The 27,547-nt window shown below is 44.4% G+C and overlaps 1 protein-coding gene across 5 annotated transcripts in view; it reads right to left on the bottom strand.

Annotated features, from left to right (window-relative positions):
* Positions 1 to 425: 425 nt before the first annotated feature.
* ZNF217 (zinc finger protein 217) overlaps positions 426 to 27,547 on the bottom strand; it is a 39,292-nt gene continuing 12,170 nt past the window's right edge. For 2 of the 5 annotated variants that reach the window (XM_082428365.1, XM_082428366.1), the window contains 5 exons: positions 12,586 to 14,353; positions 8,583 to 8,699; positions 6,160 to 7,686; positions 4,574 to 4,705; positions 426 to 2,625 (listed from right to left, as the gene is read on the bottom strand). In XM_082428365.1, the coding sequence (XP_082284491.1) occupies positions 4,596 to 4,705; positions 6,160 to 7,686; positions 8,583 to 8,699; positions 12,586 to 13,978 (3,147 nt within the window). In that variant the 5' untranslated portion in view covers positions 13,979 to 14,353 and the 3' untranslated portion in view covers positions 426 to 2,625; positions 4,574 to 4,595. Of the gene's footprint in view, positions 2,626 to 4,573; positions 4,706 to 6,159; positions 7,687 to 8,582; positions 8,700 to 12,585; positions 14,354 to 24,821; positions 25,092 to 25,160; positions 25,481 to 27,547 lie in introns of those variants that run through there. The other 3 variants (XM_082428368.1, XM_082428367.1, XM_082428369.1) reach the window with 3 other exon arrangements.

Genomic DNA, 27,547 nt, shown 5'->3' with positions numbered 1-27,547 from the left:
AGAAGGTTAAGATTAAAATCGGGTTAAGAAACCTATCAACTAAACCGAGTAAGTGGATCTTGTTTGGATCCTGACTGCAACTTACCAGTTGTCAGAAGACGTTTCTGAGACAACCAGGGAATGCAGACAGACATGGAGGTCAGTTATGAGAAATCGTTTTCCGTTTAGTTAGGTGTGATCAGAAAAGCCCTTATCTGTTAGAGATACTTAGAAGTATCTGAAGAATGAAATTAAATCATGTCTAAGATTTGCTTTAAAATACTCAGGAAAGGGGTGGGGAATCACAAAGAGTCTGGCAAAGTGTCGCTGGCGAGCGCATGGGGACTCATTATACTAATCTATTATCGTGTATGCCTAAAACTACATTTATAAAAAGTTAAAACAAATCAGAAAGCAGGGACACAATAAAGACCAAAGCCCAAGACTGCGAAACACCAAATCTATATTTACATCCACATATAATAACATAACTTTAAGCTGAAATATATCATAAATAAAACAAGTAATGTCTACGGTTTGACAACTTAAGTATCAACAATTAAAATAAATCAAACTGGAATGAAATAAATACATAAACAAAAATCCAACAGATTGTACCTCTATTATATGTACTGTTGTCTCAAAGAAAAAAAAAAAAAACACAAAACCAGTAGTATCCCAATAGTTAATACTGATGGACAAAAAAAAAAAAAAAAAACAAACATATTTTGGAGTACAAGGGCTGTGGAAAGAAAAAAAAAACTGATATTTTTATGCACTCAGAAATGTGGTTAAAAAGGAGAAATCTGAAAGCCCCCAAAAATTTCAGCATAACACAAATTGACTTGTTTTCAAATAGATTTGGTGATTTTTTTTTTTAAATACAGATTTAAATTTCAGCCCTCTATTATCATGTATCCCCTTTTAAGATTTATATTTATCATCACAGCAAGCTTTCTGTAACACTCATTGGATTAGGTAAGGATCAGGTCAATCATCTTGCAAATGTGTTAATCTTCAAAAGTAGGCTATAAAAGTGCAAAACTATGAAAACAAACATCTAGATTATGTACATATGGCTCAGCTTGTGAACAGGAAGAAAGGTAAATAGTGTACACTTTCCTGATACAAAGCACTTCATCACAATGCCAGCAGACTGGATCTCAAACCAGGTCTCCCTTTTCACCTGGGAGTTAAGACCTTTCTATTGAGTAGGCGTCATGTTGCATAATGAAAACAAACAAAAAAAATCAGGATTCTTTGAGGACATTACCCTTGCTCTAATGGAGAAGGGCAGGGCAAGAAAAATTAACAGTGCAAATTTACTTTTGAAATAGTTTTCTTAATAAACTATTTTGTGGTCGCTAAACCCAGGTACTGCAGAATACACTCAGCCATGGACAGCGGATTAAGAGAACAGAAGTTTAAAACATCTAGTAAGCCAGCTGGTGGCTAGCCTCTCATTAAAACCCAAATTGCATGTACACTGAGAAAAACGCTGCTGCTTCAAAACAACCAAAAATGGGAAGACAACTGAGGTCTCAAAACAGATTACCTCTCCCCTGAGTACCAGAAAACTCAGCCAGCACTCCTGCAAAATCCATGTGTCTGTAATTAACCTGAGTGTGTCCACAGTTAACCCAAATGCCAGACACACCAAGACTTCCAAATGCAAACCTAAAATTTACCCCCAAACTTTCATTTTTTAAAATTGTTTCCAATATATATATAATTCACATGTACAATTTAGTGTTTATATTTTTATATATGAATTTAGGCAAATGCCAAAAAAACCCAGGAACTGTCCAACAAAAATGATTAATTTGATAGAAAACAAATTTCAGTAACTCCACATACGATTTGGTATGCTTACTGAATGTGTGGCTGGCCTACAGAGGAAATGCTTCCCTGTAGATACACGCACTTAAAAACCCCACAAACCATGCCATTCCCTCAGAAAAGGGCTGTGGATCTGGGTCCTTCTCAGATGACATACTGAAATTTGCAGTAAAAGGGCACCCAATTCAGAATGGCTGATCTCCGTACATGCAGCACATATTCATAGGGGGGTCAACGCTTCTGTTAACAATTGTGTTAAGACAACAGACTGCGGAGGATTTCACATAATACAAATCACTGAGAAATTCTTTTTTAAAAAACATACATTTTGAACGAAAAGAGGACAAGTAGCAGAAACATGCTCAAAGCGAGGAGCAACGTCAGAGGAAAGAACACGCACAGTTCTCAACAAGCAGGTTTACAACGTATATTTACAGTTTTACCTGAGGTGCAAGCGTTATATACTTTCTCCCCATCCCACCCCCCAGCCCAAATGATTTCTTTTCAGCAGCGCTCAAGTATGCAAAAAAACTCCACTTCTTATTTGGTCAATTCTAAAAAAAATATTATTCAGGGCAAAATAGAGATGTCCGGTCTCCATTTGTGTACAACCCAACTGTTCCAACTATAGTTTTTATTGCTATTTGGTACAAAAGTTAACAGAACAACTTTACAAAACCGTAGTGTTCCTTATATGTTATATGTACAGTACAATCACAGCTTATTTCAGTAGCTTTCACCATCTGCTTTTTCAAAAGATGAACTAATTCAATTTCATGGAGAGTACACATTTATATCCATCAAGACCTAAGAGGGGGGGGAAAGGTTTAAAAATGATTAGGATGAAACTAAATACAGTTTACAAAAATCTTAAAAAAGAAAAAAACAAGTATAATAAATAAATAGAACTAACGGGATCTAGAAATGCAATGGGTTCCATTTAAGCTTAAATTTTGTGACCAAAGTCTCAGGAGTCTAAATAAATAAAAGCTGCACTATTTAGGGGATGCTAATATATACTTAACAGTGGTTTAATGAAGATGATTTAACCAAGAACCAGAATTTATATCAGACACAGGTGCCAAAGGCAACTGCCACCTGTAAGAAACTCTGCAAGTTTATACCCTATGAAAGGGAAATTCATGGCACGGACCAGGGGTGTTTAACAAAACAAATGACCTAGAATAACCTCCTCCATGAGAAGGATGGTGCATTAAACATGTGTAACAATATTTGTTCAGCCAACATCTATTGAGTTTTATGGCTGAAATTCCCAGCGATGGGCCAGCCACTGAATGAAGGAGGCTCCTCCTCAGCTTAGCTCGGAGTGGAAGCCCGACGCACAGGTAAGATGGGCACAAACGGGTAAGAACCACAGCTCAGACGGAACACAAACAGGGAAGCCCCAGTTCCCGGCAAACATTCTGCAGAGATGATATGTGAGCTGGTCCTGAAATCTCAGAACGAGGTTGTTTGGCAAAGAGGGTACAGGAAGGATGTTCCCGGGGAGAGAGAAATGCAAGCAGAGTAGCCCAGAGGCTGCAGGAAGAGGCCGGAGCTGGATAAACAGGACGGTTCCCATCTGCTGTTACATGCAGTGCAAATAATCTGTTGCTTACAACCTATAAATTTTCTGTTTTCATGTTTTAAGGCAGAGTGGATTTAATCTCATTCCTGTGATGACACCAGTCTCACACCACTGGCATCACCTGAGCGGGAGAGAAGGATGTAGAGCTGCAGAGGCTGATGGGCCCCATGTGTCCCAGTGAAAACAGAAGGAGAAATTCTGCCCTGGTCCATGAGCCTTTATCTCTGTACCTAGATCTAGCAGGTGCTCAGTCAAGAGTCTGCTCCATGGGGATATGGGGGTGGTTTGACAGGACAAGAGTTATCTGGGAGGGAACTAAATCGGTCCATGAGCCCCAATCTTTCCATTCAATTTATTGTTAAAAGCGTCCTAGTGTGACTCTCACACAGACATCATGCCCTCTGCCCAAACTTGGAAGTAACTAAACTAACACGTGTACAACTCCAAGAACACTGAGGCTTTGGGGTAGCTACCGTTAGATGCATTTGCCATGTGAACCAAAAAGTCGAAATAAACCTACTTGCTCTGTCCCACTCCCCTCCCCCAACAGATAAGGATTCATAAAGGCTTTGAACAAGCTCTTAAACTGGAGGGTTGGGGCACAGGCCTTGGACTGTGCAGACCTACGACCAAAAGTAGGCAGCGTAAGGCGCTGGGCAAGTTACACAATCCAAGTCTCAGTCTCCACATCTGTAAAGTGGGCACAGGACCTCCTAACCCAGGGATCGGCAAACTTTTTCTGTAAAGGGCCAGACAGTTAATATTCTCGGCTTTGCAGGCCATGAAGTCCCTGTCGCAACTACCCACCTCTGCTGCTGTGGCACCAAGCAGCCACAGACAATACGTAAAGGAATGGATGTGGCTGTGTGCCAATAAAACTTTATTGACAAAAACAGGTGGCGGGCAGTTGGCTAAGAAGGATTAAATGAGCTCATGGCGATAAAACACTTCACTCAACGCCTGGCATGAAACAAATGCTTAGTAACTTCCAGTTGCTATTGTTGTTTTCACCATTATCATCGCCGCTGATATGCAGAGACCGGGAGGACTCTGTTTTAAGACACTTCAAAATTCAAATTAAAAGCAATTTTACTTCGTATTATTATATTGGATAAGCTAGATGGTTTATTTTCAATTAAGTAAAATCAATACATTGTATGTGCTCACCTTTCATCCCCAAAATAGGAAATCAAGTTTTTTTGTCATTTGGTCGATAATGTGCATTCCCAATAAAATTCTCATAGTTCCTCTTCTGTAGCATGCTGCTAGATAAGTGTTGATAGGACACAGGCCTTTTTCCTGATTGAAAAAAAAAAGCATAAAAGGGCATTTAGAATTAAGTTCAACAGTTAGGTAAGATGTGTGTGGGTTGTTAGAAGTCAATTTTCAAAATTCCTAACTGATAATGTGACCAGAACACATAAGACGCATACATGTTATAAAGTTACTTACGAGGTGAAATGTTTTTAAATGCCATGAGGACATTTCTTAGCACAGAATTTTAAGTCACTAAAGCTAAAATTATCTAAGTGCTAGGTGGTCATTAGTAAAAATTAAAAAGCTAAAAGGAAACAGCAGCATAAGTATTTTAAACCTTTGTGTATCATGAACCAAAACTGTGTGGAGGAGGAGGGAAAAAAAGACTGATTTACTTGCAACACAGAGCCTTTTCTCTTCAAGTAAAGACACAGTTATGACTCATGTCCATTTTAAGTGCCGAGGAGGGGGGAAAAAAAAGGGACGCTTCTAATCAAAAGGCTGCAAAAATTATCTCTTCATCAGAATTTTTATAAAAGTCACTGGAGTGTATGAAAGCAATTGTTTTTTAATTTGCTGTCCCTACCAGGTCAACTGGCATCAAGCCATCCTTGATAGAGCATTGTCACCACACACAATCTTTAATTTGAAATTAATACAAACTGAGAGGTTCAAAATGGATTTGTCCCTTTGGGGCGGACAAACCTGCAGAGCTTATGTCTGACAAAGGAAGGCATGGTGATCTCATCACGTTTTCCAAAGGGGACAGGTCCCCACGACACTCTGATCTACTTTTTTGCAGGCACAGATATGTGTCAGACACCTCTATGAAACTGTCATGAGTTAGCAAGGGCATTAAAGACACCAAAGTATCTATGAGCGTAATGGACAATACGGGGAAAAACCGTGCTTTTTCCAATTCACTTAAATACTTAACAAAGGCTGAAGAAGGCCGTACAGTTCTGTGAGCCTGAGCATCAAAGCTGTTCAAAAGATGCGTTAACCAGCAGTTCTTAGCCTTCTGACCGGCGGATCAAGGGTCCTCACAGGTATTACTGAGCGCCCCTCGCACCGCCCTGTGCCGGGCACCTGACAGGGCTGCGTATCAAAGTTATACAAAACGCATTTTCTGCCCTGAGTGAGTTCACAGTTTAGTAGGGGTGGTGAGACATGGACATAAGTACCCCACCTCCGGGCTCCCATCTCCCAGACTGGGCTGGGCTGGAGCGCTAGGCGCAACAGACATGCGCAAAGGAGAAAACTAGACCGTGATGAAGTCAGGTGAGCGGGCGTAAATGACACCTGACATCAGACTCCTGGGTCCTCAAGCGCTTTTCATCATCCTCCCAACCAGGGAGAAAATTAAATTAAAAGAGCGAGATTTAACACTGGGGAATAAGCTTTCGTCCTGCAGGGCTGAGCTTGGGGGCCCCGAACCACTGTCCAGCCTCGAAACGTCTCGCCCTCCCGGAAGCCCCCACCTCAAGGATGCCCACCTTCCAGCGCCGGCCCGGCCGCGGGGCCCACGGGGCCGCAGGGGAACAGGGCTCCGGCCGCAGCGAAGGGCTTCTGCGCGGGCAGCACGGCCGCGTCCGCCTCGCCGGTGCTCAGGAAGCGGGGCCGCGCAGGCAGCGCGGTGGGCGGCGGGCACGCGCACTCGGGGGGCAGCAGCGACGTGAGGCCGCGCACCACATGAAACTTGGGGAGGTCGAAGGGCCGCCGGTAGTGGGGGCCGGGTTGGTCCCCGTCGAGGGCCGGCGCCCCGACCCTCGGCCGCTTGGGGAGCGGCTCGCCCGGCTCGGTGCCGGCGACGCGGCCGCAGAAGTAGTCCCGGGCCGGCGGTGCCCAGGGGCCGTCATTCCTGGGGGTGAGGTCGCTGCAGCCATTGAGGGAGGCGCCCGGGGCGGGCTGGGCCGGGGCCCCGGCAGGAGGCTGAGGCTTGGGCTTGGGCTCCAGCCGCTTGGCTTTATCCGCGGCCGGGGCAGGGGTCGCGCCGGCTTTGGCGAACATCTCGGAAGGCGGCTGCCGGGCGGCGGCCCCCGGCCCCCCGAGGCTCTGCGGCGGCCGGTGGGACTTCAGGTTGCTGGGGGCTAAAGTGCTGGAGTCGATCCCTGAAGTCAGAGGGGCTTTGCCGGGCCCCGCGGGGGTGGGCTTCGCTTTCTCGGACGGCAGAGGTCTGGGCTGCGCTGGGAAGGCGGGCCTGGGCTTGGGCTTGTACGGATTCGACAGGGGAGGCACATCTTTCCCCAGTAAAGCTGGGGGGCATCCGGTCCGTCGACTTCGAAGCAGAGACTTGTTCCGACAGTTTCTGTGGCTGTCAGGGTTGTACTTATGCTCCAGTCTCTGGTGCATCGTTAGAACCTCTGGATAAAATGTCTTGAAGGTGCAGAACGGGCAGGTGGTACTCGTGGTCACACTTTTACCCAAAGAAGCTGCCGGGCAGCAGTGGGAAGCCCCGAGGGATAAGTTTAAGGGTTTTTCCTGATAGTCTGCGTCGACCTCCGCTTTCTTCTCTCTGTGGCCGACCTGGACGTGATGGGCCGCCCGGCCGTCTGGGTGAGGGGCCACGTCCACTTCTGTTCTGCAGGTGAGGTTGTGTGCCTGAGGTTCAACTGCTGATCTCTTTTTTAACACGTCCAAAGAAGCAGGGGCAGGATTTTTGCTCAGTTTATCAGCACTGTCATCAGCTGCGTTTTTACTGAAATCCTGAGTATCTTTGTGTACTGCTGAGAGGACAGCACTGCCCAGAACGTTCTGAAAGGCAGGGGCCATCCCCTTCAGTTGCTTTGCAGGTGAGCTGCCTTTAACATCTTTGGCACCATCAAAACATCTTTTCAGATTTTTGGTTTGCGCACTGTCGGCGGTTAGAAGTGCATCTTCCGTCTCCTGGTTTTTCCCCTCGTTCCTGACTTCAGCAGCGGCATCAGCCTGCTTGTCCTTGTGGTGTCTCTCCAGGTGATACCGCAGAGAGGTCTTCTGGGCTGCAGCATAGTCACAAAATTCACATTTGTATGGTTTTTCACCTAAAACAAGAAATGTCACTCTATTACAGAAGTTTATGAAAGGCATCGAAACAAATAAGACAGAGAAAATGGGGTCCTTTCCTTTTCCCTTCCTGTCTATTAATCTTCACATCCAGGATCTGTCATGAGTTGTTTGCTTCATCACGCTTTCTACCCCAAATATTTGAAAACGTGAACACGTCTTTAAAAAATTAAAAAGCACACTTTAAAATTATCTCATTTAATCTTCATAACAGCCCTACAGGAGTGAATATTATCCCACTTCTACAGCTAAGAAAATGGGAGCGCAGAAGAGTTAAGTAATTTGCCTAAGGTTGTATGCCAGTGAGCAGAAGAGATGCAAATTCAAGTCCACACAGCGTCCTAAACCATTATGTTACAGCTGCTTCTACAACCTAAAGAAAAGATTATTGGGAATTCCCTGGCGGTCCAGTGGTTAGGACTCAGCGCTTTCACTGCCGAGGGCGCATGTTCAATCCCTGGTCGGGGAACTAAGATCCCACAAGACGTGTGGCACGGCCCCCAAAAAATTAATTAATTAAAATAAACTTAAAAATAAATAAATGATTATTAAATATATTCACTGCATTCTAAATCATAAAAATTCATGCGAAAGAGCTGTGGCATTAAAAAACGTTAAAGAGGTTTTAATAAGATGAGAGTTAGGATAAAGGAGTGAGAAATTAACTTCACAACAAAAACAGTTCAAGTTACAATGACACTAAAGGAATCAAAATGACAGCTACAATCAACAGACTACACATATATTCTTAAGCTAGTCCAAGGATCTAGCAGAATATCTGAACAACACAACAACAACAAAAAATCAGACACAGAACTACATCATAATCCTCTGAACTAATACATGCTGTAAACAAATCTAAGAAGTTCCTTACCTGTATGTGTTCTGAGATGAATATTGAGGTAATAATTTGAACGGAAAAACTTTCCACAATAACTACATTCTCTTGAGGATGTAAGATGCTTTATTTTTCCTCCATCATCATTTTTATCTTAAAACAGAAACAAAAATAATTCATGTAAGAAGATGGCTCAAGTATGTGAATAGGGCGAGCTGACTTAAAGATTCTTGATAGAAACATTTTTGGAAAGTATAAAATAATTTTTATATTAGGTGTTGGCTAAAAACATGCCAAATGTTGCTTTGAGGTTGCCTGCAGTATTAAAGCACGTGTGCATCAGTTTTTTTTCTGAGCACAGCAGAGTTCACTGTTAAAGATTCAGTTCTTCATCTGCCTCGATCACAGGACCATTTCATAGACTGAAACCAACGGGCAGCTGTCCGCTCTCCCAACAAGTCTGAGACACGCAGAACCTGGCAAACTCAAGGTGGACCTGCACACGGGCTGGAATAACCAGCTTCTTCAGAATAAGTAATTTAGAAAACCGAGCCAATACAAATCGCCGACCACCAGAGGAAAAGCTTTTTACCTTAAACTTAAGCAAGTTACCACTAGAGGGCAGTGAGCACAACTTAATCTTTACAGAAAATTAAAAAGCTTGGCCCTGGGCAAACACCTAGGAAAGTTTGTCAAAATTTAGCAACGTTTTTGGAAAGCAGGTTGTATTATCCACAAGCACTCACCACGGGCAAAATGTACCTGACAACTCAAAATCTGTCCCCAGATGCCACGGGGTTGAACTTTAAACTTCACTCTCTGAGGCCTGATCAGGACAGGGGAGTAAATGAAGGTCCTGGTGGGGCCGCTAATGAGAGGAGGACACAGCAGCCCTCCCAGACAGTCGTGCTGCAGTTAAAGTACCGGCTCGCCAAATATGGGCGTTAAGTTCTAGATAAACCTCCTCTTATATTATTAAATTATGTCATATTACATACATCACAGTATGACTACAACAGAAGTCGGGTCATCTCTTTAAATTTAGCATAACTTGCCCTTTTGCCTTGAAAAACTGTAATTCCCTACTAAATGGCCTCTTCCTGGCTCCTTCCACATTCCGCAGTCTAGATTATAGATTTCACTGATTTTAAAAAGCAACTTATTAGTAAACCACGGTGAGCCTCCAGGTACAATAAAGACAGGACTATATAGGGAATTCCCTGGCAGTCCAGTGGTTAGGACTCCACATTTTCACTGCCGAGGGCCCAGGTTCAATCCCTAGTCGGGGAACGAGGCACTGCCAAAAAAAAAAGACAGGACTGACTATAAAATCTCTGTCACCCCTAAACTTCCCTGAACACAATGTAGCCACCTCTAAACCTCCAGACACTCTAAGACAGCAGAGACAACCCTTGACCTAAAAAGGTGTCATGAAGACTTTTAAAAATAATTTACATGAACAACTATTATTAAAGCTATTTATAGCTTAAAGTTGAAAAACAATAAAGATAAATTATTTACTCTGCTTTCTGATCTTAAAAGTAAATCTAAAGAAAGCCAGGCTGATAGTAAATAACAATAAAATAAATCTAGACTAGAAGACCACATCATAATATTAATTCATGAAAGTCCATTCCCTAACGTAGAATGCCCAGCTCTCTTTCTGACAATCACACCCAACTTTGTAGCTGGGCTTGCACCTCACTGCAATTTCCTACTTCCAGCTATGTGTCAGGATTTACGGTATGTTGCATCATATCCAAAACGTTATGAAACGCCTTCATTCTAACACAAAGGGCATGAAACCTCCACATCTACCTGGTTCCTGCTCCTTTAGCACCACCTGTGATTTTGCTGTGCTGCCCTTTAAAGGACTTTTTATAAATAGGCAGTTGAAATCATCCTTGGGAGGTGGAAGACAAGGGTCAATGAACCAATTCTGTAAACAGGGAAATCAGGGCAAAGAAAGGTTAAGCAACACGAAATGGGTCACAGAACAAGGCAGTGGTAGAACCAGACTCAATGCAAGTCTTGGCGCTCCCAGCTATCATGGGCTATTCTATCTGCCTGCCGACTGGGCCCAAGTTTTCCACCCAGTTCTGCCCACACCACCTACTGGCAGAATGTGACCGGCTAGCTCATGTCTTTCAGGGCACCGGGGCATCTATCTCACAGGCCTAATCACCTCCCCATTACTGCAGGCCCACGAACTGCACTGCCACTAAGAGGAATCACTTAGAAGACTGGAGGGCTGGTTTAAAGTCATGTTTATGATGTCATTAAGACACCATAATGCGTTTTCTAGATTTCTGAAAAATGAAGATTGTAAGCATGCTAAGTGCTAGGTTTCCTGTCTCCCAGGAAACTCTAAACATGCTAAATATTTGATATGAAAACTGCTGCTCTCACACCCATCCTGTGATCAGAAAAAGAACTGGGCACCGGCTTCAGAGAAGATGTATTATCTGGTCACATTCACCCTGGATCTCACACACGGGGTTCCTAGAGACATCAACACAGTCAAGTTACAATGCAAGAGGCCAACATATGTTTAAACCCAAGACCAGTCTGTAAACGATACTGTTTCTCTAAGACTAATTCATGTTCTCATCATTCCCGTGTTGATTATGCAGGGGTTTATTCACTGTTCTCCAGCAGCAAAATCCTCTATTCAAAGAAAATATTATTAAATGGATAGAGAAGCTGTGGTTTACGTGAAGATGGGCACGACCTGAACCACAGGTGGAATCCTCTGCCCTAGGTGATGCCCACCAGGACTCAAGAGCCCTAGATGATGCCCACCAGGACTCAAGAGATAGGTCAACAGGCCCTCAGCGATGGCTTCCGTTTCCCATAAACGCCATCAGTACATTAAAATTTTGACTGAGCAAAAGTGAGATCTTTAAATCATCTTTGGTGTGTTCACATTCTCTTTCCTTTACAAATTATTTCAGTGACTGAGCTGACTGTGAATGAATACTTGCCCCCAGACACGAAGGACAGGGGACCAGGCAGCACCAAATGGCCTAATACTCTTTCTCTGGTTGACAACCATTCCCAGTGCTGATCTGTGCCCACAGATATCCGTTTGGAATAAACGTGTGAAAGCTGGCCCTTGATAGAAAGGGAAGTGCACTGCATATAAGGATAACTTGTTTTTATAGATTAAGATCAGAAATGCTGGGAAACTGTAAGGGAAGGCCAGCATCTCTCAACCCTGACACTACTGGCACGGGGGGCCTGCCCTGTGCCTGGGAGGACGTGTGGCGCATCCCAGGCCTCCACTCACCGGGTGCCAGCGGCACACACACAGCCAACACAGTGGTGATGACCAAGACTGTCTCCAGACACTGCCAGATGTCCACTGGGGGCAAAATCGCCCCAGCCAAGCAGTGCCGATGCACGAGGTAAAACCATGTGTGTCCTGGGACTTCCCTGGTGGCGCAGTGGTTAAGAACCCGCCTGCCAGTGCAGGGGACACGGGTTCGAGCCCTGGTCCGGGAAGATCCCACATGCCGCGGAGCAGCTAAGCCCCGTGCACCACAACTACTGAGCCTGCGCTCTAGAGCCCGCGAGCCACAACTACTGAAGCCCGCGCGCCTAGAGCCCATGCTCGGCAACAAGAGAAGCCACCACGATGAGAAGCCCACGCACTGCAACCAAGAGTAGCCCCCGCTTGCCGCAACTAGAGAAAGCCCGTGCGCAGCAACGAAGACCCAACACAGCCAAAAATTAATTAATTAATTAATTAAAAAGTAAAGATTGGTTTAAAAAAATTAAATAAAATAATGTGTGTCTCTTGTTAGCAAAGTATGAAATCACATCACTTTTAGAACAGGAAGAAACCTCGATGAGCCTTTTAACTCCACCCTATCGTTACAGAAATGAGAAAGTGAAGGCCCCGAGAGGCTAAGGGACTTACAACAGGGGGATGACACCAGACACAGCCAGGACTCAAACCCACCTCCCCACCCCGATAACCGGCCAGTGTCCTCTGGCACCGAGCAGAGGAGGAACAGTGCACCACCCAGCAGCTTACCCAGGTGGAGCCCTTCTGGAAGCCCATCCTCGGACCCGTCTTCAGAGCCACCTTCTCGATCGATGGCTCCGTTCTCCTCCAGGGTGGGGGGCAGGTCCGGAGAACAGGTCCTCGGCTGCCTGCTGTCCACTGACATGGGCGGCGACTCGGCATCGGCCCTGCGGTCCTTCTTGTGCACCCGGGAGTGCAGGACCAGCTGGTGGTAGGTTCTGAAGGCTTTGCCACACTCAGAGCAATGCGTCGGCTTCTCTTTGTTACTGGCTAACTTGGGGTCCGCGTCCACAGAAGGCACTTCACCGGTGGGGTGTCTGGGCTTCTCCTTATCTTGTGAGAGACCTGGACAGCCGCTTTTACTTGTCTTGGACTTCCCAGAACCTTCGGGATGGCTTTTATTCGTGTTCCAAATTTCCCCCAGCTCTTCTTTGTCTGAACAGGACTCGTCGTTGTCAGTGCTCCCCTCCTGGCCCGGCTGCTCCTTCACCTCTCGGCACACGGCGACCTTCCCTTTGGTGGCCAGCTGCCAGGCTTGGTAGGTGGTGAACGGGTCCAGCTGAGGTATCCATTTGGCCGGCTTCTTCACGATCTCAGGGTGAGATCTGGGTCTTAGGTTTAAGAACTGCAGCAACTCTTCCCCCGGAGATGGCATTCCCTCCTGCTGCGTGTCTGTCTGTGAGCTGCGGGTACCGGAAGCAGTGTCTTTGGTGTGCATCTTCCTGTGATCAATGAGACTTTCTTTATTTGGAAACAGAAAGCCACAAACCATGCAGATCTTGTAAGGAGATGAGACGCTCTCGGCCGCGTGCTCCTGCACCACCTCGTTGATGGTCGCCGGGCTCTCCAGGCCTGGCTGCGGTCTGCTCTTGGCCCCCGACTTGCCAGTGTGCGTTCGCATGTGATTCTTCAGAAACCAGGGCTCCTTGAATCTTCTGCCACACACATTACACCCATAAGTGAAAGAGTCCTTGTGTTTCTTCATGTGGATCTCAACGTCGAAGGCGACTCGAAACGTCTGCCCACACACCTCACAGCTAAGTTCTTCGTTTTCCTTGCAATTCTTATCCTTTGGAGGTTCTGTTCTCACCTGAACTTTATCAAGGGGACTCAGATACTCTGCTTCAACACGCAGAACGGCGGGCTCACAGAGGATAGGCCGATGTTGCATTAAGACGTGTTTATTGAGGTCTTCCGAACGTGTGAAGGTCTGACTGCAAAACATGCAGTCCAAGGGCATATACCCTTCTATCTGGATTATGTTTTTCTCCTGCGTGGCTCTGAAAGGAACAGCGGCGGTCCCTTTTATTGTCATGGCATCATCAATCTCCATTTGGGTGCCAAGAGAATTGCCAATAACTTCTGGTCCATCCATATACATCAAGAGGGATTGAGTTGGCATGTTTCCTGTCTCTTGAGGATTGTATATAAAATTAGAATCTGGGTGAGGAATCTCTGGAGTTGGAATAAGGCCACTTGTAAAGACTTGTCACTCACACGCCCAGCAGCCCGAGGCTTCAAAACTACAGCAAGTATGTTATAAAAATTCAAAAGAAAGTGTATATTCCTCTGACTTCTTATCTTCAGAAGTCTCAGGAAGCTCAGTGATAAAAACAATCACTGGATCTTTCCACAAACCAGGCAGACAGACTCCCCAGTGCTCGGATTCAGAGACGAGTCAGCACAAGGCATGAGTTCTCTTTGTCTTCATCAAGTGAGTGATTCAGTTGAGCAAGAAGTCAATTCCAGCAACCTGGAGACAAGGGATTTCCAAAACCTAGAGGAAAAAAAAAATAGAAACGGCTAGCTCCAGTCAGAGAAAAGAGAAGGCTGGCCGATGACTCACAGTGGTCCTTCCCACGAAGCACAGAATGTACCTAATTCAGCTGCTTCGCTTTTAACTAATACAGCGCATCCTGTTAAACAAACGCGCTCGTTAATTAAATCATTAGCATTTTATCCAATCAGTACCCTTATCAAACTGCCAGAAATTCATGCAGTTAAACTCAAAACCTGGTACTTTAATGATTTAAATCTAAAATGTAAAGTTTCAGGACAGAAATTGTCCATTTCAGCTGACTATGTTTTAACTGCCACTAAAATGTATCCTTACAAACAACCTGTATAAGTATAGAGACTATAAGAACTGTAAAAAATAACAATAAAAGCACTTTAGGTAAAATTTCAAAAGCCAGAGCTTCAAACTGTCTTACAGACAAAACATACAAGAAACACAAATGCCTAAAGGCACACTCAAAGATTAGCCATACCTAAGTCAACAACATGAGCACAAGAAAATGGGAATCTTTCCTAAAATCCCCATTCAAGAAACACACTTCAGAACCGTTGCTCCTCCTGGCCAAGCAGAACCTTGATATTGATGTATTTTGGTTCACTGGATATTCTGGCCCTCATTCCACTGCCCAAATCCCAGTTTGCTTTTAACAGCGTCAGGCAGGGTAGGGCTTCCTTGTCCAAACAACAAATAAGGAAATACATACACAAAGCTACTCTGTGAATGTACACATTTAAAATAAAATCCTCAACATAGCTGGTTCAACATGGCTTAGTGTTTCAACAGAAAATAGATCCTCTCATTTCTAATCCACCTTTCACATATGCACTGGCCAGGTAAAAAATGCGTGAGTTGATTTAACTCTACAGGGTCCGATTTAGAAGCTAATTTTCACTCTTGGAGAAGAATTAACCTCTAAAGCCAACGCCCTCCACCTTTAAGGCAAGCACAGGAATTGTTTTTAAATAGTCCCAACCCCCCTTAACTGAAGTCAGTTAATTCTACCCAAGAAAACAAAAAGACATGCAAACTATTCCCACCACAGTCAACGTTATATTAAAAAAAGCACACAACTTTCCTTCTCTCCACTTCCTCAAAGAGCAAGGGCCTGTAGGCTCAGAAGAGGAGGAAACATTTCTTCCACTTCTTTACGCTCAGAGAAAGAAAATTCTCATACTCCCTGTTATCTTTAGTTTTGAGTAAACTACATCTTTAACATGAAGCTTTTCTAAATAAGACTGCAGATCAAAGTTTAGGGTACAGAAAGAATGGACTCAAGTGTTTTCTCTTAATTTCTTAGTCTTTTACTGCAATCACAGGGGAGGATGAACACACGGGCTGCCTACCGGCTGCTGGGCAGGACAGAACAGAACTCTCCAGAGACCCGAGTTCCAGTCCCGGCCAAGTCACAACCTTGAAGCTGGCACCACCACGTACCTCACCTTTCTCTGTCTACTTAATGAGGGTGGTTAAATTACAGGACCACTTACCGGGTTCCAAAACTCTGTGGTCCTGGGGTTAGATCTACATTTATGGATAGACATACTCAAAAGAATATTTAATGATTATGCTAATCAAGATGTTAAATGATATTTGGATCTGTGATTGATAATTCAGGTTTCTGTGTAGTCATTTTACTCATTCAACAAATATTTACTGAGTGCTAGTGTCCCAGGTAATATTTTAACTGAAGAAAGTAACAGCACACACTCTAGAAAAGCAGTTCTCAAACCCGACAACATTGTTTTCACTGGCCAACAGCTGAATGAGAAATAGAAAAACTGCTCAATGAGCTCTACACAAAGCTATGTGAATTAATTCCAATTTGAATAAAGATTGTCCTTTATTTGAGGTCCTTTCTACTTTTTGGTGCCAAAATACCCTTTTCATAAAACGAAAGAGTGGCAATAGCAGGCTTTTTTTTTTTTTTTTTTTTAATGTCCTAATTTGGCAAAATCAAAGTCCCCCAGGTCAGACCTCAACATTATTATTTTTTTTTTTTAAGAAATTTGACTAGTCTGTGACATTTTTAAGTTTGGGGGAACTCCACTTTTCTATAAATAATCTTTCCCCAAAAGACACCAATCCTAAACTCAGTATCTGGATTAAACATGATGTGTGTACATCCCTATTATTTCCCACGTGGGGTAACAGCATATACTGGAAATTCCTGTCTTAGAAAGACAGTTCAGTTTCAACTCTATCTCTGAAATGTTAAACATCTGGGTTAAGTAAGTCATCATCAGCTTCCAACACAAGACCTAAAGGATTGGTAAAGGAGGGTAGTGGGAAAAACCTTAGGAGAAAGAAGAGCTTCAGTTTTGCCCAAGAGGGTGAATAGGAGGGAGGGAAGGATGTCCCAGGCCAGGGAATCTTCGGGTGCAGTCAGATGGGGAAGAAGACCCTCCCAGGCAAAACCCAAGGACTTCTTCCTCCAGGGAAGCTTCTGGGACAGATTCTGATGGTCATTAACTGTGCCCAGCTGTCCCCAGCACTAGGGTCACAAGCAATCCTTACTATTCTCCCAAAAGATACGAAAACTATGGGCCATTCCTTTAAAGTAAGATCCCAGGGGCAGAGACCCTGTTGGCCCGGCTCACTGCTGCCCCCCAGTGCCTAGAAAGAGTCCCTGGCACAGGGTGAGGCTCTCAAGAAACACCACATAAATCAGTACAGGTAGAGAATGAGTATGTGTATTTTTGGCCACAGTCACCAACCGTAACTGACTTCATATTAAAATTAACTTGAATGTTCATCAAGACTTCTACACGGCTATCTGTGGCTGCCATCTAATTGCCATTTTCTGCAATGTTAAGAGTATAATAAAAAATGAATCATATATAATCATACCATAAAGTTAACTAGTAGAAGCAAAACTGCATCACTTGGCTTTATAACCACTCTCCTTATTGACCTACCAAACCCAAAATGCAGGGCCTGCTAGGGACATCTCTCTGAGCAAATACCCTCAACTCGACTTAGAAAACTAAATGCAGACAAAACACTTCCTTAAACTATAAATCAATAACTACACGCAAAATCAGTCTGCTCAACAAAAATCAAAAATCTTTATAGAGTGCCTGCAATAATAAAGACTTTAATAATAACAGAACTTAAGGAAACCAGACATCGTAACCTAATTCCTGGTAACACAGCAACAGGTCACCATCCCAACTGAGGGAAGTGTGCACACACAGGCTCCCCAGCACTTTCGGCGTTTCACGTATGGAGCACACGGACGCCAACAGTACGCCAGTGGCACTGCTGATAAAGTGAATTCTCTTGTCTCGACAAGGAACTGGAGATGGAGGGGGTAGGGAAGATGTTATAAACCAACACCTACAGTCTAACTGCTTTCAGTTTGCAGAAAAGTGAGCATTCTGAACAGGCGAAGCTTATTGAAAGGCACTCAGCAAAAATGTTTTTCAACGTCTAAAACAAGTTTTCTTAACCTTTACTCAGGTTAATGACAGCACTTGACCATCAGCCAGACACACCTAAGGCACCTAAGGCAAGAGGTTATTCAGTATAACCTAATATTTTGAGCGAATACTAGGGTTTAATTTATATTGTGATCACTTAAGTAGATACTTTTTTTTAATTCACCACAACATAAGCTTTGACAAGAATAGAAACCATACTGCTACAACCACCTGGAATATAAGTCTGGTGTTCTTTAGGTCATTTATCTCTTTTTAAAGCAGATATTCATCTGTGAGTAAATTTCCTATGAATTCTGCCAATACCTATCGACCTTGAAATTAGCAAATATTGATACTACCCAGTATACAACGCTTAATGAAAAGCACCATAATTTGTGCTTAAGCACAGTAAATCAGAGGTGAATGCCACCTTGCTGACAATGTAACTTGGAAATACTGTTCTTAATATACAGCTGTACTCAAACTGTCGCCTTTAGAGACCCCACATCCCTACTTCGGCTGAACAGGTTATCTGACATGTCTTGGCATGGAATATTTATTACCATAGTATGGAGTAATAAGGTATTCAAGGTCCTCAAAACCTGTCAAAAACACTTAAAAATTCTATTTATAGTCAAGTAATTTGCAGTATTCCTACAAATCTACTCCCCCTACCACCACCCAAGTTACCTAAGCGTCCAAATAAATTATCACTAAAACATTCAGTCTAAACAAACTACTAGTCTCCGGCCAATTCATTTGTATCCTTTAAACTTCAAAATTATCTCCAAGATGTGGTTAGGAAACTGCCGGTTTTTCTATAGGTTTTCCTTCTCTATTTTGCACATACTGTTTTTTCCTTAACCTGACAAGTGAAGAGAGCTCTACACAGTAATCTACAGTGGCAATCAAAACCTACAACTTTAAATCCTTCAACACTATTGCAAGGAAATCACCAAGGTCACACCCACTGAGCAGACGGCCAGCCCAACTTTCCTAACATCGCTGCGGAAAGATGTTTAAAAGTTCAGCGAGAGAGAAAGACTAAAATATTCAAAGTTTACATTCAACATTACAATCTATTTGAAAGCAAATGATTGTTCAAAGGCAAAGCTTGGGAAGATCCGATGGGATAAAGGCTCATTTTCTTGAAATTCTGTGTAGGTGCCTGGTGCTACATGGGATTAGAGACTGAAGTAGGATAAAAATATATTCCTACTAGCATATTTCAGCGTCATGATTAAGAACTCTGCCTGATTCCTCCTAAATTAATTAAGCTTGATAAACGATCTTAATATGAACTTAAAGCACCACATATTAAGTTTTAGTTTCAGTATTATCAATATTAAGATACTGTGGCCTGTAAACTGGCTTTTAAAAATTCCATCTTGACGTGAAAAAAAGAATTATAAGGGAAATTTTTTAAATTTTACTTAAGCAAGATTAAGCACTGCTATCAGTGAGTTTCTATTATTACCACTTAACCAGTACTACCTTAAGTATTTTGCAAAGATTCTGGACAGGACTAACTTCAGAGAGATTTCAACGAACTAAAAAAAAAACTACCTGTATTCTTTAACTATCTACAAAGAAAACACTGCACACACACACACACACACACACACACACACACGTGTGTATATATATTTGTATATCTGTGTGTATATAACACACTATACAAATCACTATAACCATTATATTACCCATTACCTTACACAACTACACCTCTTTTTCCACAGTGCCTAATGGTGAGTGTTCTTAATTATAGCCAATTTAACCAACTTCAGATTATATATAAACAAGGGCAATACCTTTTAAGGCATGAGATGTTTCTTTAGCCACATTTAAATATTCCCCTCCCCATCTCTGTTGAGTAAATACTAAAGCTGTATGTCTGGCTCTTTCAAATCACCTATTTGCTTTCAAAAATAAAAAAAAAAAAGTCTCCCTTCAATTAATACAATCACTACTCAGCAGACTTATATACTGAACTGAAAAGAACTTATCCACTAATTTAAAAAACACAAAAACACTTCTTCTGGTATAACTGAACTGTTCTGAGGTTATCCTGATTTGTTACAGGTAGGAAATATAAAAAGTGTTCTTCCTAATACTGACTCAGGAACAAAACATATGTGGACTCTCCATTTCCAGTCCATAGAACTGTATTTTAAATTCAGAAGGTTCCCCGACACACTAGAAACTAATGAACACCAACACACAAAACATTACACAAACCCATTAAAAAACTAGCAGCTCACTCCAGGGTTGCTCTCCCATAGCAAGCGGAGGACCTGCAGGCCAAGAGCAACTCTGGTAAAGCTCGAGGACAAAGGCTAAAGAATTAAACTAATTCTCTCATACAACTTATTCAGCTGTCTTTTCGGGTTTAGTAATTTTATTTCTCAACTTTATCACAAAATTACCAAACTGGCCCCAAATTTCCAGTAACTCAGTTATGTTGTTACCCTGGGCAGGAAGTTATGAGGATGTTCAGAAGAGTCCGTCCACAAATGTTCAAATATAAAGTGTTCTAATGAGCATTCCAACCCAAAGCGTAAATGAGCAACGTGTGGTGGCACCTGGCTGACAGGGGCTGCCCTTCTATTTACTGGGAAGATAGATTTATACAAGAATTGAGCTTACTTATCAATAGCTGCCGATTTTAGGAAAGGATGGTCCCTGTCCTCCGACTTCCTCAAAGTCAGATTTCTATCTGCCCTCATGGTCTCAATTCCCAACCCTTTGCCCTACATACCACTGCAAATTTGCCTAACCATAGTATCAGTTGGAGAAAAATCATCCAGATCACCTTACTGCCGAAAGTCAACATTTCACCAACATTTCAGAAGGTTTTATACTGCCCCCAAATGAGGCCATTCAGCTATGATGATCAAGCTTCCCTCCCCCAGATTTAAGAAATTTCCTGCTGTCTTTGTGTAACTCATTCTTTCTTCCATGTGCATTTAAACTAGGCAGCACCCCTCCCCCAAAGATCTGAAGATGAGGCATACAAATCAAGACTCTTCCACTGTCACGACTTTCATTTACATGCTGTAACTAAACTCTTCACTATTTAGAATATTTAATATGATTGGATTCCTCTAATTCCACTTCAGTGGCTGTTCTGTAAATACCTTCCAGGTTTTTTTTTTTTTTTTTTGCAGCACACCTCAACAATTTGAAAACTACTCAGTATATTCCAAATAAAGTCATTTAACTTAAAATCTCCTTACATTTATTTTATTCTACGGGAATGAATACTCATCAGTTTATCCAACTGTCTCATGTGTTTCATTCTTACTGTGTAATTCTGAAGCTTGAAAATACATAGCCATTGTTCAGTTCTTTGACCTCACCTTTCCAATTCATCTATTAAACACACTATTACACAATTAAACTGAAATTAGAAATGAACCATTTAAAACAAGTCATACCCAGCAACCTAGAAAACCCTTACAGGCCATAGTGGCATCTGTGAGCTGGAATGATCTGAATTGACTTTTTTTTTTTTTTTTTTTTGAGCAAATGGAAACAAAGCTTCATGTAAAACATAAAAAAGGTCCATTTATAGTCTTGAGAGATAAAAGTCTATCTTTTTTTTTAAACTAGTAGACTGTAAGCAGTAAAGACTCATGAAAACTACTCAAAAGTTCTTATCAACCAATATCATGTTTGCGACAACTGTGAGAAAAGAATGTAATTTTACAAAGTGGGAAAACAGCACATCTTTTGGGACCCCTGAGGCTCTAATCAAGCGTATCAGAATTAAGAGTGCTCTGGGTTGGCAAAGCAACCCTGCTGTGGCAAAAACAGGCCATTTCATCATAAATGTTGTTAAAAGAGAGAGAAGTGATTAGCATTTATCTGAAATGAGGAGACAGAGGGACTCTGTCCTTGTCAGGCCATTATATTCCTTAATTATTTCATCAGTTTGTAAGTGACTTGATGACTGAGTCTTATTTCCAGATTTCCTCTTGAAAAGGATCACTGGAAGGGGTTTTTATTAAAACAGGGGCTGCTATTCCTCCCTGAAGTTCCACTGCCAAAAATGGAGGATTATTAAGAGAAGGCAGACCAACCTCCACCTTAAACCTTTACTGGGAAAGTCAAAACCTTCACTCCTCCCTCTTCCTCCCCTACTTGGGGAAAAAAAAAAAAAAAAAATCAAGCTGTTATCTAAACCGATTCTTCAGGACAAAGGAGCAAAACATTTTCTACAAGTTTTATCTAAGTGGTGTATTAGTTCCTTTTTTTGATTAAGAAGTGAAAGGGAATAATATGAACCCAAGACAACTACTAAACTTCGATCTCACAAGTTATTAAAAACAAAAACACACAGCAAAGGTCAAACGGCAGTGTTAGACGGTGTTGTGAAGATAGAAGGACTGAAAGAAGTTGGACACGAAAGAAAAAAGTCTGTGTCCTTTACCTAGAAAAATCATAATCTTCCCCTACTCCCTCCTCCAGCACACAAATCAATGTGCAATTCTACAGGAGCAGCCTCCCTCGGCTCACCAAATAATTAAAATTCCAAACAATCGGATTATTAACCCTATTCTACCAAACAAGCCAAATAAATGATAAATTTGGCCTATAGCTATTGACAACTGAATTTTTAAGTAAGTCCCTGCCTCTGGAATTCAGGACTTATATAACTGATTTAAAATGGTAGCAATGTGGGGTGGGGGTCGACTTCCACTAAAACACCAGGATTAAACACACACACACACGCACACGCACGCACGCACACGCACGCACTCACACGCACGCACACACACTACTACAGTCTTTAGAATACTAAACAAAACAGTATCTAAAATAAACAGGACTTCTCAGAAAAAGTCATCTACCATTAAGGACACACCTTAAAAGTTCTTAGCACACATTAACTAAGCAAGCACAAACTAGTGGTTTGACTGTTATATTTTTCAGACAAAAAGCAATTAGGTTATTGCTCTACACTTGTCATTACTGCGCTGAAGGCTTTTTAGAAAATCTAGATCTATTACTCATTCTCAAAGTATTACAAAATTCACTATTTTAAGTCTTATTTGGTATCAATCAAGACAGTCCATCCATTCCAGGGGGGGGAAAAGTACAGTCGAAAACATTTTAAATGTACTTCTTGACACATACAAAAGAGAAGGTAAAGGCCTCCTAAGGACCCCTACCTAGTGGCCAGGCCTGGCTGGCAGCTGCTGTTACCCTGCCTTTTCTTTTGTTGGGCTTAATCTCATGTCAACTCATTCAACCAACTCAAAAGCGATGAAGACATAATTGAATCAACCTGAACTAAATCAGACCTAGGCTTCTTAAAACATACACCTTAATGATTCCAAACGATCTAGAAAACTAGGAAACCTGCTAGTTTGCACGGCGGTCAATAACATAGGACCCCAGACCGGCCAAAGAACCACTGTACCCGCCTCATCTTTAATACACGTTAAGGAATGTTCAAGCTTAACGCTCCAAGCCCTATAGGCTGATTCAAAAAGATAAATTGAGGCTCAAGGAATTTCAAAGGGGAACAACACAGCAAAGCCTCAAACTCTGAAGTGACTATCCTTTTCTTGGAAAAAGCAACAAAATGAGAGAAAAGAAAGTTAACACTGCTCCAAGTGTTAACAGGCTGCCTGGGGTCCCAGAAGTGGCCACTGGTGGCCCTCTCCTGCTCTCTTTACTAAGCCCTGGGGGGAAACTGCCCCCCCGCCCACCCCACCCCCACCCACCCGCCCAAGAATGTGGCTTCCCGTGCTCGGTGGCCCTACCCTGAATCCTAAAATGTGGGTTCCAACCCGGGACTTGAACTTCTGTTCCGATCCCCGGGGCGCAGGTACCGCGGCCTGCGCACCCCGCAGGCCAGTTCTGGCCCCCTCGGAGCAAGACCGCCCGGGCCATCCCAAATCCAGCCTCCCGGGGCCCCCAGCAGCGCCCTCCTCCCCCTCTCCCTCCCCATCCCGTGCGGCTCGCATTTTGGGGCCAAATCAAGAGTGAAGAGGGCTCTACATCTGAAACTGAGCGGTCTCGCCACTCAGCGCCTCCTGGTAGAAACTTCCCTTTTAAAAAAAAAAAAGAAACACTTTTAGGCTAACATTTCAATCCCTCCTGCCCTTTAGAGTTCCTAGTTCTGCTTCCAGCTGGCTTTGCGTCTCCCACTAGAATTGAGTGATAAAGATATTCTTAAAGCATTTAAGAGTTATTAAAAAAAAAAAGTTAAAAAAAATATTTTAAAATTAAAGGGGGGAGGAAAAAAAAAAGCCTTATCACACATCCAGGAAACGCAGCCCGGTGCACCGCCTGCTCAGGGATGGGCAGAGGACCGGGGCTCCCGGGGACGGATTTGGGGGCGCCCGGGGGGCTGGCTGGGGTGCGTGGCCGGGTCCGCGGCGAGGCCAAGCCCCTCCCTCGGCCCCTGTAGACGCGCCCTCCGCCCGGCCCGTGCGGACGGTCCCGGCCATTGTTTGCGGGGGACGCCTGTTAGGACGCATTGTTTTGGCTGTTTCCAACTTGCCCCGGCCCCTCTCGGGCCATAGCAGGGGACCCCGCGCCGGCCCGCTCCCCTCCGCCCGCGCCCCACGGCAGAGTGGGCAAACGGGGAGACCTGCCCGACGGAGCCACCCAACTTTTCAGGAACAGCCCCCCACGCAACCCCCCACGCAGCCCCCGAGCTCCCTCCGGCGGGCCCCTGGCTCCCGACCCAGGGAAGAGGGCACTCCTCCGCCCCCAAGCCATCTAGACTGTTTCCCAGAGTGAGTGTGATGGTCAAACACAGTCTGTGCATACCGGGGGTTCGCCCGACACCTTCTCGCCACTGGAATCGCTCAGAAGCCGGGAGGGGAGGGGGCGCCCTAGAGGAGCGGAATAGAGAGTAGGAATGGGGGGAGGCCGGCGGGGCGGGGGAACCGTTCGGGGAGAGGGCGAGATAACGAGCACGGGAAACTCGAGGGCGGGCTCGGGGGACGCCAGAGGGGCGAGACGAGGAGCCCCCTGGGGCCCCGCGCGGGCGGGGGGCGCGCCCCCTTTACCTGCGGCTCCGGCTCCTCGGCCATTTCCTCGCTCGGCGGCGGCCGGGACTGAACTGACACCACACGAGCGAGCCGAGGTTTGAATGAGGAGGGAGCAGGCGAGGAGGGGAGGGGGCGGGGAAGGCAAGAGGGAGGGGAGGCGACGAGGAGTTTCTCTCGGCCTTTTGTGCGGACACCTCCCGGATTCCGCGCCCGCACCGGCCCCCCAAAAGAGACTGGGGGCCACTGCGCGAGAGGCGAGGCCATCCCCCAGGGCGCCTCGGGGCTTGGCGCCTTGAAGACCCCCCCCAAAAGGAGCGTCCCCCACCCCCACCCGGAGGATTTGGGGGCCGGGCTCACCTCGGGCGCGGGGCTAAGGTGAGCGGGGCGGGGGTGCTCACGGGGGTCAAAGGCGCGGGCGCCCCCTACTCGTCCGCGCGAGGACAGTGCAGGCGCGGGGGGTCCCTAGAGCCGCCGGGGCGCGGCGCGTCAGGCGCAGGGGGACTGTTGGGTCAGAAAGTGCTCAGGGAGCAGCTGTTGCGCCCTCCCTCAGCCCGGCCGCTCGGAGACGCCCCGCCTCCTGCCTTCACCGGCCGCCCGGCCACGCCCTCGGCCACGCCCCCGCATCCACGTGATCTGCGCAGGCGCGCCCCTGCCCCGCCCACCGCCACGGACCCCCGCCTCCCGGACGCGAGCGAACCGTCGAGCGCGCGCACTCCCTGTTCTCGCCCTGCCACTCCCGCGCACGCGCGCGCCTTTCACCACCCCCACATCCCCCCCTCCCGCCATCCGGCTTAACGTGGCCCGCGCGCGCCCCGGCGGTTCCAGTGACAGGTACGCGGGGAGGGGGCCACGAGGGCAGCGCGCAAGCGCAGTTCCAGGCCTCTGCCTCGCCGCTTCCCCCTCCCATGCAAGGTGTGCCCAGGCTAGGGGAGGGGCTGGTCGCCCGAACTCCTGGGTCATCCAGCATTACCAACAAACGAAAAGCCTTTACCCCCATTTGGGTAGGTTAGAAGGCAACTGTGCACAAACAACATTTTTTCAGATTTTCTTCAAGCATGAGAAAGGTCGATGAGATAAGATGATTAAAATATTTTTTAAATTAGTATCTTCGTAAAGCTACTTTTGTTACTATTTTTCTGAAAGGGCTGAGCTTGCGCTGCTATAACTTGAGGTTTCTAAACTTGGCCTAGATGCCAAGAATCCACTTGGCTTTGATAGAAATCCACGTGGATGAAACCAGGCTTAAAACTGGGGGGGGGGGGGGGGGGAACTAGCCTTCCCCCTCCCCTTAAATGAAAGGGTTTCCCAACTATTCTTTTTATTTGCTCACTAAAAAAGAAAAGGTTATGATTCCGAAGGTCAGTGATATTCCCCCATTTTAAGTAAGCCCCAAGGAGGAACCAAAGAAGCAACAATCACATCCACCAAGTTCTCTGCCCCAAGATGCAAACGAATGCAAAAGTAAAGGGTGCTACGTTAAGTCACCACAAAATAGCCAAGTTTGTCTTGTTGTGTTTCTTTTTTTCTTATTGGCCTTCGGTGTATCCAAAATGGAAAAACTTAAAACATATCAAGAAAGGCCCTTAAAGTATATATTTAATAAATCAGGACAAAAAAAGCCCTACATAAATGCTCCGCTGGTGAGCAGTGCAATCCTTAATAAGTAGGAAATGGAACTTGAGAGACAGTTTCTCAGCAAAGGGGAAGAATTTGCCAAGTGTGATGTTTTGCTGTCATTTTATATATAACTACTAACCCCACATATGGTCTGGTTAGTCTTTTTTAAAAAGGAAGTGAACCAATTACTTACTCACACTTAATTAATTAGCAGTTCCAAAAGTAGATTCTTAAGCCAGAACTTTTTTTTTTCCTCAGTCAAGTACACTGATATTGATCACTTCTAGTACTAGAGTTCCTCTTCTCAGGGAAGATGAATATCTTTCTTTAAAATATTTTTTAAAGTCTTATAGTCACATACCAAAATACAGTCCATAGACACACTCTTCCTAAACAAGAAACTTCATTTAACTTACCAAAACAAATGACTTCGGGCACTGCTACAAAACAAAGAAACTATGAACAAGTGAAACCAAACTGAGTCTTCACATAAGTGTAGCCTCACTCTACATGTTAATAGATAACCTTTGAACTCTGAAACCTTGAAAGCTGTAAACACAATAGCACTGATAGTTAAAAATCCTAGTGTCAAAATTGAGCAAAAAGAAAAGTCCTAACTTTTCAGTCGGAATAGGGAAACAATCAAATGTTTTGACAAATAATCGTTTCACTAAGAACAATGAGGCTCCTGGCTCTCAGACCTTGTTGCTACTGAATTATTTTCTGAGCAAAAAATGGTACTTTTCCCTATGCCCTCACAAAACTACCACTTTGTGAGCATAATAGCATCATATGGTTTGTTAGTTACTGTTTCTCTCTCCTCCCCCCCCCCCGCCCGGCAAAAAATAAAAAATAGAACAACAACAAAAAAACCGTATTACCTTGTAGATTTTCAAATTGAAAGTAATTTTATTAACTGATCTATCCGCTAAGCGTTTTATAGGCGATCTTAACGTTTGAGCAAAGAATTACAAAGAACCTTATTCCTGGAGACGTGCCAACAAAACTGGGAAGTCGTTGAAAAATTCTGCCAATGGCTGAGTGCTGGGTTGCAAACACATACTGTGTTTTTAAATGGACATAGAGTGATCTGAATGCGCTGTAAGGGCGTCTGTGGGACACATTCG

This window comes from Balaenoptera physalus (assembly GCF_965194825.1).
Source record: "Balaenoptera physalus genome assembly, chromosome: 16".
In the NCBI taxonomy this organism is placed as follows: domain Eukaryota; kingdom Metazoa; phylum Chordata; class Mammalia; order Artiodactyla; family Balaenopteridae; genus Balaenoptera; species Balaenoptera physalus.
This window is presented reverse-complemented; position numbering and strand designations above follow the sequence as displayed.